Source organism: Eriocheir sinensis, unplaced genomic scaffold (assembly GCF_024679095.1).
Source record: "Eriocheir sinensis breed Jianghai 21 unplaced genomic scaffold, ASM2467909v1 Scaffold834, whole genome shotgun sequence".
Taxonomy (NCBI): domain Eukaryota; kingdom Metazoa; phylum Arthropoda; class Malacostraca; order Decapoda; family Varunidae; genus Eriocheir; species Eriocheir sinensis.
The window spans coordinates 148,170-162,408 of record NW_026112202.1 but is presented as its reverse complement, the minus strand read 5'-3'; the positions used below and the strand labels follow the sequence as shown (position 1 = coordinate 162,408).

At 42.6% G+C, this 14,239-nt stretch overlaps 2 protein-coding genes and 1 long non-coding RNA gene across 10 annotated transcripts in view; 2 read left to right on the top strand and 1 right to left on the bottom strand.

Moving 5' to 3' along the window:
• The window catches only part of LOC126994621 (neogenin-like), a 17,391-nt gene extending 14,583 nt beyond the window's left edge, over positions 1-2,808 (top strand). For all 5 annotated transcript variants that reach the window (XM_050853926.1, XM_050853927.1, XM_050853929.1 and 2 more), the window contains exons 8-10: positions 247-363; positions 2,300-2,459; positions 2,666-2,808. In XM_050853926.1, coding sequence (XP_050709883.1) covers positions 247-363; positions 2,300-2,459; positions 2,666-2,715 — 327 coding nt within the window. In that variant the 3' untranslated portion in view covers positions 2,716-2,808. The remainder of the gene's footprint in view (positions 1-246; positions 364-2,299; positions 2,460-2,665) is intronic.
• The window catches only part of LOC126994624 (uncharacterized), a 15,717-nt gene extending 1,478 nt beyond the window's left edge, over positions 1-14,239 (bottom strand). Inside the window, exons 1-2 of one of the 2 annotated variants that reach the window (XR_007749353.1) lie at positions 14,075-14,239; positions 9,153-9,305 (exon numbers count right to left, since the gene is read on the bottom strand). This is a non-coding gene — a long non-coding RNA (uncharacterized LOC126994624). Of the gene's footprint in view, positions 1-9,152; positions 9,306-12,149; positions 12,265-14,074 lie in introns of those variants that run through there. The other variant, XR_007749354.1, reaches the window with a different exon arrangement.
• Positions 2,825-6,175, top strand: LOC126994623 (neogenin-like). Of its 3 annotated transcripts, XM_050853931.1 has the most exons (5): positions 2,825-2,966; positions 3,149-3,358; positions 3,863-4,032; positions 4,699-4,856; positions 5,886-6,175. In XM_050853931.1, exons 1-4 carry the CDS (start codon positions 2,952-2,954, stop codon positions 4,772-4,774), a joined length of 471 nt encoding a protein of 156 aa, XP_050709888.1. In that variant the 5' UTR covers positions 2,825-2,951; the 3' UTR covers positions 4,775-4,856; positions 5,886-6,175. The 3 variants fall into 3 exon arrangements, with proteins under 3 accessions (XP_050709888.1, XP_050709887.1, XP_050709889.1); XM_050853930.1 differs by lacking the exon at positions 5,886-6,175 and having other exon boundaries at positions 4,655-4,870; XM_050853932.1 differs by lacking the exons at positions 4,699-4,856; positions 5,886-6,175 and having other exon boundaries at positions 3,865-4,449.

Genomic DNA, 14,239 nt, shown 5'->3' with positions numbered 1-14,239 from the left:
GGTAGTAAAAAGGTTAAGAACCACTGCTCTAAATGGATGTAAAAGGTATATAATACATTGGAATCCATAAGGCTCCATGTAGAAGGTTCTAAAAAGATAAGTAAAGGAAAAGGGATCTAAGGTTCTAAATAGATACATAAGGGATATAAGGCTCTATATAAGGGGAGATAAATATAAGGCTGTCAATAGCTACACAAAGCACAGCTGTGTTGTGTTAGGTGTGTGTAATGCCAAGCCTCCCTGTAGAGTGTGAGCGGCAACAACCTGCAGATCCTTGGCCTGGTGCGCCAGGAGGACTCCGGGATGTACCAGTGTGTGGCGCACAGCTCGCCGGGGACGCCCAGCTGTGTGTCCTTGAGTCAAGTAAGTGGCGGTGCCGTGCGGGACAGACACTGTTCACACTGTAGCCCTTTGTTTGCATTCATGAGTACTGATGTAGTGTTGTCTGCATTGGACACAGGCAGTGACTAGTCCAGATAATTCCAGGTTGCTAATAAGCCCAGACATTTACAAGGTTACTGAATCTATTCCAATGTTTCTGGCGGGCAGCTGCAGCCGCTGCTACAGACGCTGCAGTTTTAAAAAGTGTACATTACCCAAGTTATTGATGTTGATGCATGTGATTTTCTTAGCATGGCTGTAAGCATAGCCCTTTATTGTGTTTATTATTCCTTGAAGACTGAATAAAATGCATAGATTACACTGTGGGCAAAGCACACGTCTCCAGTAATGTGTTCATATTTGATTGTCCTGAAGTTTGGAAATATCAAAGCCGGTGCTGAGTGTTACTGACTCACTAAAATGTGATTTACCCGAGAATGACTATTTTGTTGTGGTATTTTGATAATACATTGTCTGGGCTCACCTCCAGGAAGGAGCAGCATGCCCCCACCCACACACAAGGCAGGCCACAGACACTGTCACCAGAGTAAATGGGACAGCTCAGGCACACCACTACTACTACTCATTCATCATCATTTCATGGACGCCTGCTCCTAGGAGCTCCCACCAGGGGATGGCCACGACAGAAGAGCTTCCAACTTGCTCTATCCAGACACTCCCTCCTTGCCTGCTCAAAGATCTTTCCCCCCTCTCCCTAATGTACTCTTGCACCCTATGCCTCCATTTCACTGGAGGTCGTCCTCTAGCATTCCCTCCCTCTATCTCACTCACATACACCCTTCTGGTCATCTTACTCTCCTCCATTCGCTCCATGTGGCCAAACCACTTCAAGGTCTGTCGCTTCACCTCTTCCACCACCCCACACTTCTTCCCTTCACCCCTGTGACACATTCCAAAACACACTTTCATTACTCATTCCATCCATTCTACTCACACCACAAGCACTCCTCAGGTAACTCATTTCCACTGCCTGCACTCTAGACTTTCATTCCAGGCCCACGTTTCAGATGTGAGGGTTGGTACTATTATTGTATTTCTACTACTACTCCTTGGTTTTCAATACTTAGAATGTCTGCTCATTGTTGACACAACTTGTTTGCATCATTTGCCTTCTGTTGGTGTGGCCTTGACAGTCACTGTCTACTAGTCTTTATGCTGTACACAAGAATTACTCCTGAGAGGGGAACTCTTTGATATTGAAGCTGCTTAGGTAAAAATAGGTTTTCAAAAATGGAACTGGAGATCAGTCTTCATATTTCCTCCAGTGTCTTTGTTAGTGTGACAGCTCAAGTGTGTGGACAACTGAAACAAACAGTGGCAGAAATATTGCTAACACTCAACTCGTATTTTTGGTAATAATTGCATTTGTAGAATTTTTGTCTAAACTTCCTTTGTGTATTTTGAGCTTTGAATGCTCTCCATGAAAGGGTTGTAGCACTCCGTCACTCACCATCTTTTCACACATTGAGGATGTCCAGAGAGTCACGCTTCATTCCCTTGTTCAGGAAAAAGTAACATTAGAATTCTTCAGTGTCAGTTGTTGGTTCAGTCTTTGCCTTAGCAGCAGGGTGTTGGCGTCTCAGGTAAGAGGTCACTTATATCGCCCCGTGACCCAAGTCTAGTAATCTTTTTGTTAGTTACTTTCCATAAAACTAATTACTGTTGATAGCTCTCACCCAAAGGAGGTTTACTTATAACTGTGAAGCAGCAAGATAGATGCATCATCTGTTTTGAGTCCACAAAGCTACATCAGTACTTACCAAAGCTTAATCAATTATAAAATTTAATTCATATGATTTTTCTTATACATTTCTTGTATTCTTTTCTTAAAATATTTACCTTTTATTCATCTATTTAGTACTCTAAGGCATTTCTGAAGAAGGCTCTCACCCCTCAGAGGAGCAAGACCCTGGCGGCAGGCACCCCAGGCCCCCTTGGCTGCTGCAGGCCACCTCCACCAGCAACAGGTTCATCACGCTGGCCTGGCATGAGCCGGAGCTCAACACCGACCACACTGTGGGATACTCAGTCGTCTACAAGCAGGAAGGATCACTCAGGTCAGAACCAAAGGACACAACCTGGGAATATTTATTGCATGAAAAATTCAACACAATACTACTACTGTTAAGATGTAGTTAGCAAATACAGAGTTATCCAACTTCCATTCCAGTGATTATGAAGAAATAATAACATTCTAGTGAGTACATATACAACATTTCATCAAAAGTAAGTAATTCACATCACTTTCCTCCCTTCACTGCAGAGAACGCGTCCAGAACGCGAGTGCAGCTCCTCCAGCGAGGGACTGAATGAATACAAGACCCAGATCAGCGACCTAAGTCCCGGGAGTAACTACATGGTGCGGGTGGTGGCCCACACCTCCGGCGGCCTGGTGGGCGCCTCCACACACGAGGTGCGGGTGTTCACCAAGCCGGACCTGGACCTGCCCTCCGCCCCAGAGTCTGAAAGTTGTCCCCACCTCACCCACCAGTCTGGAGGTCACTTGGTCGCCGCCCGGAGTGGCCAAAACGCCCATCACGGGATACACCATGCTCTATACGCAGGTGTGGACGGCCTTATAGAACTGTGCGCCAAATGTGGAGTCCCTTTTGCCTAACAAAAGTCTCCCCATATCCTTGTGTGTCATTAGTGACCTTACTTGGAGTACAGGGTGACCATAGCCGTGTGTTTGTACAAGTGCCAGTGTGTATCTTAACCATTGTCTCCCTTGTAATTTTCTCCTCAGGTTGGGTCAGCAGAAGAACACGAGGTAGAGGTCACTGGTACGTCACATGACCTCCAAGGCCTGGACCAGGTCACTGAGCACAGCGTGTGGCTCACCGCCGTCAACAGTAATGGCGGGGGAGACGCCATCCCGGAGGTCACTGCCAGAACCTTCTCAGACGTGCCCTCAAAGGAGCCTCAGAATGTGAGCGTTGAGGCTGCCAGCTCAAGGGTGAGTTGTGGAAGGCTTCCAAGGCAAAGATGCATTTTTAAACTCATTTTTAAATAGCTTTCTGCTTTGTTCGTTTCTTTCACATCATCTCTACAAGTTGCACATTCATTGTTTCAGTATTTTTAACCCTTGCACATTCATTATATTTCATTATATTTGACCCGTCCCCTGCGATTGGCACAGATTTGGCCTTCACAGGTAGCCTGAAAACATATACTCCCAGGTCTTTCTCTGCCTCTGTGGTGGATAGTGGAGTGTTTCCCATGTGGTATTGGTGTGCTGGATATCCTCTCCCAGGGTGCAGGACTTTACATTTTTCTCCACTGAATTGTAGCAGCCAGTTTTTGTTCCATTCCTGTAGCTTGGTGAGGTCTTCTGGTAGGAAATCCACAGTCAGGGGGTTAAGTTGAAGCACTCACGGCCTCACACAATGTTCAAACTTTTTAGGTTGTATTTTCATCATTTCTCATATATCTTTTTCCCTCACACGGCCTTTCCCTTCAGAGCCTCATCATCCACTGGGAGCCTCCGCTGGCCGAGCACCAGAATGGGATCATCACCAGCTGCAAGATCCGCTACAAGGAGCGTGGCAAGTCAGGTTCCTCCAAGACCAGTGCCACAGATGGAAACAGACGACTCTTTGCCCTCACAGACCTCAAGACTCCCCTCCCAAGGTGTGCAGGACTTTATATTTCTCTTCATTGTAGCCACAGACACTTTTTGTTCTCACTGTTCATTTCCCATTTCCTTCTGGTTCTCCTCCTATTAGCCTCTCTTTCCTTTCCTTACTGTTCATTTTGTTTTTCCTCCTGCTGTTACAATTTCCCTGTTTGCCCTGCCAAATATTCTCCCGTCATTCTCCTGCGTCTTACTTCTCTGCATTTCCTGGTCTGCCTTCCTTCCTTCCTCTTATACTTTACATCTCCATTTCTCCTCCTCCTTCTTTTCCATGTTTCCCATCTCTCAAGTTTCCTTCCCTTATCCCATTCTCCTCCTCCTCCTCCTCCTCAATGATTTTGATGTCGATGGAACTTAGATTTATTCATTTTGTTTCATTTAATCTCTCTCTCAGGGGGAAGACTTACACAAAGTTATTTTTTTACTTCATTTATTTATTTCTTGATACATCTTATTGTTCTCCTGGGCCCAGATTCACTAACGCCTCGCAGATACGACAGTCTTAAGTGGATCCAATATGGCGGAAATAAGAATGTCGTATCTTGCGATTCCCCCAAAAATCTTACCGCCATGTTTAGATTTTCCTGCCTTAACGCTGTTTCACACTCCCGCCGACAGACGGCGTAGTGTGTTGTTGACATATTTCGTTAAACCAATGGCAGCGCTCGATACATACGTACTCAAGAGACAGTAGCCAATCACAGGAACCTCAACACCAGTGCAGCACGTGGCCCGTGACAGAGGCAGGCGATGTCTGTGACAGAGGCAGGCGATGTTGTCTGCCCCACCGGGAGTACGGAGATGAAGTGAGGAAGTTCAGGTAAGCCAATCACTTGTCATGTGGAGAGTCAGCTTGGTATATTGTTGCTAAAACGTGCTAGGGAGTGAAACATTTTTGTTAACCTGCATGAAGGTATCCTTTAGGTAATGTTATAAACCTGTCTTTCTGTCAGTTCTTAGCCATGACTTTGTCCTCCAAGTTGTCCATGATCAGTCTCATTACCCTGTTTTGACCTCCTCTGTAGGTAAAAGTGTAATATACTTGCATGCACCAAGTTATCTCACCATGGAGGGGAAAGGATATGGGTGCACACACACTTCAGTACGTGATGTCATTTCAGTATTTTCATAGAGGTGAGGCCATTTACTGAGCAGCAGAGCTTAGCAAACTTATCAGTCATTAAGATTTGCCACTTCTGCCACCAGGGCACTGCCCAGTAATGTGGCTAGGATTAGGAGTGGAGCTCAGACATTGTCAGCTGCTCAGATATGGGGAAATAGATAAAACAGCATACTTTCCAAAGAGCAGCTTGCTGTATTATGGCTTAAAACACTGTCGCTCTACTATAAGTGCAATAACAATAAGTAAAAAGCTCTTTCATAGTGCTTGAGATAAACTAACTTCCTATTAAAACATAGATACTTTAAATTCACTATTATAACTTAGTCATTGTATTTCTTTGTTTTCTTCATTTCCACAGATTAAGTTTATTAACTATGTAAACTTTTTACTTCATTGCTTCTTAACCTTTAACTACTAGCCAGTCACTTTTACCTCTCTCTCTCTCTCTCTCTCTCTCTCTCTCTCTCTCTCTCTCTCTCTCTCTCTCTCTCTCTCTCTCTCTCTCTCTCTCTCTCTCTCTCTCTCTCTCTCTCTCTCTCTCTCTCTCTCTCTCTCTCTCTCTCTCTCTCTCTCTCTCTATCTCTCTCTCTCTCTCTCTCTCTCTCTCTCTCTCTCTCTCTCTCTCTCTCTCTCTCTCTCTCTCTCTCTCTCTCTCTCTCTCTCTCTCTCTCTCTCTCTCTTATGATCCTGGTTATGATGACCAAGCAAATAACTTTCCTTTTATAGGAGACTGAATGTCACCTGATGGTGTAGTGGGTGCTACAACACCTAGCAGCCCATATGTCCCAGCAGTGGTGCAGCGTCAGACCCTTAAACTTCCAGGCAGGAGACACAAGATAAAAGATTCTGAAGAAGCAAGACCAAGCATATATTACTGGATAGTTTGCAGAAATGTGTAGATTTCCTTGAATAGTTTCAACCAGAATGACTGCAATAGCTGGAGCTTTTCAGGACTTTGTTGAATATTGCAGGGCATGAAATTCTGTATTTCTTATGCATCATTAAAGGTCTCTTTTGGTTTCTTCAAACATGTTTTGTATTTGCAATTTATTTAATTGTTTTCTATAGGAAATAACATATAAAAAGATGTTTAATAGCAGACTGTGAAGAATTGCTCCAAATAGTACACACCACAGGTGCTATATGCTTTACATTTTATTAAGTGTATAATAAGCTCAGCCATATTGTCCTGCAGTTAATTTTTAGAGTCAGATAATTGCTCCCCTTTTTTTACAATTTAAGTTGTGATTGTGTTCATGTATACCAGCAGTTCTTTCTTTAATTATATTAGTAAAGAAGTTTTTATTATATATATGAAGTCAGATTAAGTGACTTTCAAAAGCATCATAATTAAGTTAATTTAGCCTGTGTCACTCTCAAAGTTATACGCCTCCTTGGTCTAGTGGTTAGCGTGCCTGGCTTCTGCTCCGCAGGCCCGGGTTCGAATCCCGGCCCAGGCAGTCGGCGTGCAGCTCACCCAGCTGTTCATCCTCCCTCTCAGGCTGGTCGATAAATGGGTACCTGGGGAAGGTAATATGTGGTAACCCAGATATCACACTGGCCCTGTGTCCCGGGGTAATGGGGGCTCCCTTCCACCACAGTCTCAAAGGTCAATGTTACGGAGATGAGCACCGAGGCCATGCGCTGCTACTGCGTATCCCCCCAACTTTACTACTTTTACTCTCAAAGTATATAATTGTGTGTTTGTGTGTATGTGAGTGTGTGTGTGTGTCACATCCTGGAAAGCCCAAGACTTCTCTCAAAACTCTGATGACTCGTGAAAGAGTCTGGCTTCCAGCTATATCTTGAGAGCCAACAGTCTCCGTGGAAATTTTCTAGGTATAGTGGAATATGTTTTGACAGTGGGCAGTGCCTTTGTCTTTGAAGAACTCTGCCGAGTTCTTAACGAAACACACCCATACACCAATTTGCTCGATGATTTCCTGTATTTTATTGCCAGTACACTATTTAACACATTTAAATATTTAATAATGTATATATCAATGCCCACTTTTTCATTATGTTCTCAACTTGTGCCAGCAACATATGAGTCAGTACTTTAGTAAGGTTAGGTTACATAAATGAAAAAAAGTGCATATTTGAGTTAAAAACAGAAACATTATTTTCTTGTCAATACCCAAAAAATAACTTGAATTTCAAGAGGAGAAAGAATTTTTTATAGTCTATGGACAAAGAACCTTTATTTTCTAGTTTTAATGTTGTGCTATAAGTAGAAAATGAAGTAATTATATATTTTTCACTTAACCTTTTTGCATGAAATAAATATCAATATATATATAAATATTTTGCCTCAACCTAAAATAAAATACTTTTTCAATTATAGTAGCTATGAAACTATGAGTGGGAATAAAACTGGGTGATGAATCAAACCTTGACGGGTGTTGCTAGGTTGCTAATTTACCAGCAATAGGTTACCATGTGATGGAGATGAGCACCAAGGCCACACAAAGCTATGTGTATGCCCCCAACTTCGCCCTAACTTTACTAGACACTTCATCTATAATACCCAGTAAAACTAGCATACTAAATAGTAAATGTAATACCTTAATACAGTAAACATCATTGAGACAAGAATGAGCCATGGGATGACTAAATTACCAAAATATCCAACAAACATATAATGCATGTTGCAAAGAATGGGTAATTGCTTAGCAGGAGCAGTCTCTTTGAGATGCATATTACTTATTTCCTGTGGTATGTTATGTTGCTTTTTAATGGGGATCTGTTTATTACCACAATAATTCAGCTATGAAAGTGCTACAGCAAATTTACCCCAGAATTCACTATAACAAGCTCTGCGGCATATATCGTCCAGCCGTCTTCACTCCCAAATCTATTTACAAACTAACAGACTCATTTTAACCTAGTGGATGGTAACCTAACTCTGCTAAAATTGTAAGCTATAATTGCCGCTGGGGATAGTAGCCTATCGTTACAGAGGAGAGTAAACTGTCAACCCAAGTATGAGACTCACCAAATCAACTCTAGTACTTTCAAATTTCATTTCACTTTCGTGAACTACACATGTTCATACCAGTAAGCGTAGCCCTGTACAGTTTCACAAAGCTTTTTAACACATTAAGAGTTGCTGGAAGGCTGAATCAGACATACAGTACCACCATCCTCGCCTTTTCTAGAACGACACTGTACATATAAATACAACTCGTACAGTGTCGTTCTAGAAACAGCGGGGATGGTGGTAGTGGTACTGGATGTCTGATTCAGGCTTCCAGCAACTCTTAATTACGGTTAAAAAGCTTTGTGAGACTGATCAGGTCAACGCTTGCTGGTCTGAGCATGCTCAGTTCACGAGAGACCAGTGTTTGTAAACAAAAGCATTGAAGGTGGGGACATCAAATATCACAACACTGGTTCAGGATTTTCTAGTATTACCGTCCATAGGTACGTGTCAACGTGTGGTGTTCAGGTTTTGTAAGTTTTCTAAAATACAGATAATGAAAATTTGAATTCATCAATGTTTTTTATTTGAAATATCAATATAGTATTGTTTTCGTCTATTGGACTAATCGCTAGCTAGTATCGGAATTGTGAATTTATATTGTGTATCGGGTATTTGTGTCTCCAGTTAACGAATATTGGTTATCACTGATAAGGTTTTCCATTATCAGTTATCGGTTATAAGGTTTTCTGTTATCAACCACAGATGTTGCGCCGACTAAACCAAACTTTCCCAACTAGTCTTGCTCACTGCTTCTCCAGGGGAACCGAGGCCTCGTGGAAACTACTACCGCTGGAAATACCCACAACTCCTACGAAAGCCTTGTCAAATATGTGTACCTCCTTTTTTTTTTTTTTTTTTACAGCAGAGGAGACGGTTCAAGGGCGTAAAAAAAAGAAAACAATAATGAAAAAAAGCCTGCTACTTACTGCTCCTGAATAGAGAGAGAGAGAGAGAGAGAGAGTGTGTGTGTGTGTGTGTGTGTTGAGTGCTGAAATGTTTAAGTATACAACCTTATTCATGTCTGTGCACTCCATGGCTGGGAAGACACAAGGAGCCGGCCAACACGCTACCCTTCCAGACGTCTCAACACAAGGCAATCCGTGCGTGTGTGTGTGTGTGTGTTGCTGCTCTGTGCCTCTTGTATTCTCTCTGAAGATCACACTCTGTCAAAACATAAAAGAATATAGAATTTCTGCCTCAGCCTGAGTTTCCTTCCCACCTCTTACACCCAGAACCAAAGGGACATCCATGCTATAGTCAGAGGTGGGCAAGCGCAGTACTTAGTGCGGTAGTACTGAATCACAAAAAGAAGTTACTGGTCGTGAAGTAAGGATGTTATGCAAGAAAAAGAAGTTACTGGTCGTGAAGTAAGGATGTTATGAAAGAAAAAGAAGTTACTGGTTGTGAACTTATGACGTAAAACAAAAAAAAGAAGTTACTGGTTGTGAACTTATGACATAAAACAAACAAAAAAGTTACTGGTTGTGAGCTTATGACGTAAAACAAACAAAAAAGTTACTGGTTGTGAGCTTATGACATAAAACAAACAAAAAAGTTACTGGTTGTGAGCTTATGACGTAAAACAAACAAAAAAGTTACTGGTTGTGAACTTATGACATAAAACAAACAAAAAAGTTACTGGTTGTGAACTTATGACGTAATACAAATGAATAAGTTAGTGGTTATGAAGAAGTGACATTAAGCAAAGAAAAAACACACAAAATCACGCAAATCACTGTCCCTGGAAAAGCAAACGGAGGGAGTGGTCAAAGAGAGGCCAATTTCGTCTTCTGGGATCAAACTCTTCCCTCCTTCAGACCGAAAACAAATGCCGAGGAACAGTGAGAGGCATTACTTAGCTTCTTGGTGGACAGGCTGTGGCAAGGCATGGCAGGCTGAGCGCTCCAGGAAGGAAATGACTCAAGCTTTTTGGCTCTGAAACTGAAAACAATGGAGTGAATTGGGCACAGAAGAAGGTAAGGAAGGAATGGATGTGGGAAAGGGAAAATTGATGATAGGAAGTGCAGAGAACTCAAAGGATAAGAGAATAAAGGAAGAGATTGAACAGAGAAGCGAGTATGTGACACCAGGCTCACAAATCTACCCCTGGAAATGCCCACAACTCCTAGGGAAGCCTCGTCAAATTTGTGTTTCTGAAGTTCACGGCGCAGAAGAAGGGTCAAAGTATCACAACGCTCACAAAACTACCCCTGGAAATGCCAACAACTCCTATGAAAGCCTTGTCAAATTTGTGTTTCTGAAGTTCACGGCACAGAAGAAGGGTCAAATTACCACCAGGCTCACAAATCTATCCCTGGAAATGCCCACAACTCCTATGAAAGCCTTGTCAAATTTGTGTTTCTGAAGTTCATGGCACAGAAGAAGGGTCAAATTACCACAACACTCACAAAACTACCCCTGGAAACGCCCCACACTACTCCTACGAAAGCCTTGTTAAAAATTAGTTTCTTGGGTTCACGGCACAGAAGAAGGGTCAAATTACCACCAGGCTCACAAGACTACCCCAGGAAATGACCCCCACAACTCCTACGAAAGCCTTGTTAAAAATTAGTTTCTTGGGTTCATGGCACAGAAGGGTCAAATTACCACAAGGCTCACAAAACTACCCCTGGAAATTACCCCCACAACTCCTATGAAAGCCTAGTGAGCGACGGTTGGGATCCTCAGTGATGAGCCTCCACACTACCCAAAATAGATGATACATAAACTGATCACAAATGCTTTGATATGAAATGGTTTGTGTGAGGGCTGATTTTTTCTCACTTTTCTCGCTTGGAGGGACCATTAAGAAACATGGTCCCTACCACCACCACCACCACCACCAGGTTAATTAAGGGAAACAGAGGGACTAGGGAAGGAAGATCAAGGAAAAGAGGAAATCAGAAGAAGGAATAGAGGAATAGAGAAGGAAAATATGGAGGAAAAAAGAAGGAAAAAGGATGAGAGAGAGAGAGAGAGAGAGAGAGAGAGAGAGAGAGAGAGAGAGAGAGAGAGAGAGAGAGAGAGAGAGAGAGAGAGAGAGAGAGAGAGAGAGAGAGAAGGATAGATATATAGGATAGGGGATAGACAAGGGAAAAAGAAAATATACATTTATTTAAGATTAAATGAAAATAATTGCCTTATGCAATATCCTATGGTCAGACGATCATAACACTCTGGCATCTTCAGCAATGGATGCAACATATGACATGTCTTAAACATAATGCATGTGCTCACTTGTTGCCAATAATCATAACACTCGTCGTTCCACAAGCAGTGGTTTGTATCTCTCTGCTTACATCACAACCATTATGTGCTCTCCTCACAAATCCTAGTAACACATCCTATGGTATAATCTACTGCAATTCGCGGAAACACCAAATCATGCCACACGCAGTGCTTTCCATCCCTGCTTAACATTGCAAACAAATAATCACTATCCTGTACAATCCTACGACACATCTCCTCACAATATAATCTCCTCATTAGGAAGGACAGAAAGGGCACGAACTGGATGAAGAGAATAGGGAAGGAATTTGAAAGGGAATGGAAGGAAAGGGAAGGGATGGAGACACTTGGGAATGAGTTTGAAAGGGAATGGAAAGAAGGGGAAGGGATGGAGACACTTGAGGAGATTGAAAGGGAGGAAAGGGATGAGAAAGAGTTTGAAAGGGAATGGAAGGATAAGGAAAGGAATGGAGACACTTGGGAAGGAGTTTGAAAGGGAATGGAAAGAAGGGGAAGGGATGGATACACTTGAGAAGGAGATTGAAAGGGAGGAAAGGGATGAGAAAGAGTTTGAAAGGGAATGGAAGGATAAGGAAAGGAATGGAGACACTTGGGAAGGAGTTTGAAAGGGAATGGAGGGAAGGGAAAGGAAGGATTCTGAAAGGGAATGAAAGGAAAAGGAAGGGATGAAGGGACTCGGAAATGAGTTACAATATGGAAGTATAACATGGCGAACCTAAACTCCTCTACGCATGCAATCAACAACACCAGCTCCTCACCTTCTTGGCGGCTGGGTCCTTAGCTTCCCGGCGGCCCGTCTTGGCGGCCTGCATGCTGTCGTACGCCTCGTCACGCTGGAACACTGACGCATCCTCCTCCAGAGCCTCACGCAGCAGCCGCTTCTGTAGACTCTGAGTTCCCGGCTGAAGGTAAGGAAGGCAGGGATCAGTTTAGTTTACAGAAGAGCCTCATTGACATAACTCCTATAAAGAAATAAATAGAAATGTGAGGCCAGAAGAGAGGTCAGTATTGGGTGGCGAGGTGTTATGATGCTCCCCTCGTGAAGGAGTTAAAATTGTAATGGAATATGAGAGGCCAGAAGAGAGGTCAGTATTGGGTGGCGAGGTGTTATAATACTCCCCTCGTGAAGGAGTTAAAATTGTAATGGAATATGAGAGGCCAGAAGAGAGGTCAGTATTGGGTGGCGAGGTGTTATAATACTCCCCTCGTGAAGGAGTTAAAATTGTAATGGAATATGAGAGGCCAGAAGAGAGGTCAGTATGGTGAGGTGTTATAATACTCCCTCGTGAAGGAGTTAAAATTGTAATGGAATATGAGAGAGAAGAAGAGTATAGGAAAAATCAAGGTATCTCCTCTGCCAGGCATTGGATAGATCAAGATGTCTCCTGTGCCAGGTACTGGATAGATAGTTGTTTTGATGCTCCCCTCATGAAAGAGTTTAAGTTGTACTGGAATATGAGAGAATTGTGAAGGACTCAGAAAGGGAAGGGATGGAGACACTTGGGAAGAAGTTAGAACAGGAATGGAGGGAAGGGAAAGGGATGGAGACACTGGGAATGAGTCTGAAAGGGAATGAAGAGAAAGGAAAGGGAGAGGAAGGAAAGAAAGATAAAGAAGAAAAACAACAGAATACAGAAGGAAGATAGTTACTGAAGGAAGAAAAAATGAAGAAGTAGTAAGAAAGAGAGGAAGGATAAGGAGGGAAGAGAAAGGAAAGAAGGATAAAAAGCAATAATAATAATAAGACAAGGGGTTGTGTGTGGGAGGTCAGTATTGGATGGCGAGGTGTTCTGATACACCCAAATACTCACATAACATCACAAGGCTCAAGTTTCTATGCATATGCCAAATATATTCTTTGTATATTTTTTCTTATTCAACAAGAAGAATTTTCTACACCCAAATATGACTGGTATTAATGATTTTAGTCTCCTGTGGTATTAAAGAAAGTTGTGTAAGGGATTTGTTCAGTTGAGTATGTTTTGGGGGACAAGGATCAAGAGGGAAGCCAAGGGGAGAGAGACTTCATGGTACTACATAAAAGAAGGAAGCATAGAGGAATTTTCTGAGTCAAGACCTGTAGTGACTGAGGTTGTGTTAGGTTAAGTTCAGGGTATCTTCAAACACACGACAGCCAGCAACTTAAGGTATAAAGCAACAAAGAATGACCTCACTTTGTTGTATAGAAAGTGTCATTAGTAAGGAAGCATATATGAATTTTCTGAGTCAAGACCTGTAGTGACTGAGGTTGTGTTAGGTTAAGTTCAGGGTATCTTCAAACACATGACAGCCAGCAACTTAAGGTATAAAGCAACAAAGAATGACCTCACTTTGTTGTATAGAAAGTGTCATTAGTAAGGAAGCATATATGAATTTTCTGAGTCAAGACCTGTAGTGACTGTTTGAGGTTTTGTTAGGTTAAGTTTAGGGTATCTTCAAACACATGACAGCCAGCAACTTAAGGTATAAAGCAACAAAGAATGACCTCACTGTGTTGTATAGAAAGTGTCATTAGTAAGGAAGCATAGATGAATTTTCTGAGTCAAGACCTGTAGTAACTGTTTGAGGTTTTGTTAGGTTAAGTTTAGGGTATCTTCAAACACATGACAGCCAGATCTATACAGTTTTGTATCTTTTGGGGCACAATCAACACTAGGAAAGCCTCCAGCATGGGTCTACACACCTTGAGGGATGCCTCCACCCAGTCAAGGGGGTACTCTTCATCCTGGTCCAGCTCGTCATCTGAGTCCTGCAGAGGGTTGAGTTTCCGCGTGCCTAGCTCTCCCCCAACCTTGTTCTTGTTCTTGCTGGGAAGGATCAAGCCATACCTGTGGGTGAGGAGCGTGGG

Bases quoted from the DNA above. Each gene is read 5' to 3' on its own strand.
- LOC126994623 (XM_050853931.1), top strand. The intron at 3,359-3,862 runs GTGAGTTGTGGA...CTTTCCCTTCAG, and splicing joins TTGAGGCTGCCAGCTCAAGG to AGCCTCATCATCCACTGGGA. The intron at 4,033-4,698 runs GTGTGCAGGACT...AACCAATGGCAG, and splicing joins CTCAAGACTCCCCTCCCAAG to CGCTCGATACATACGTACTC.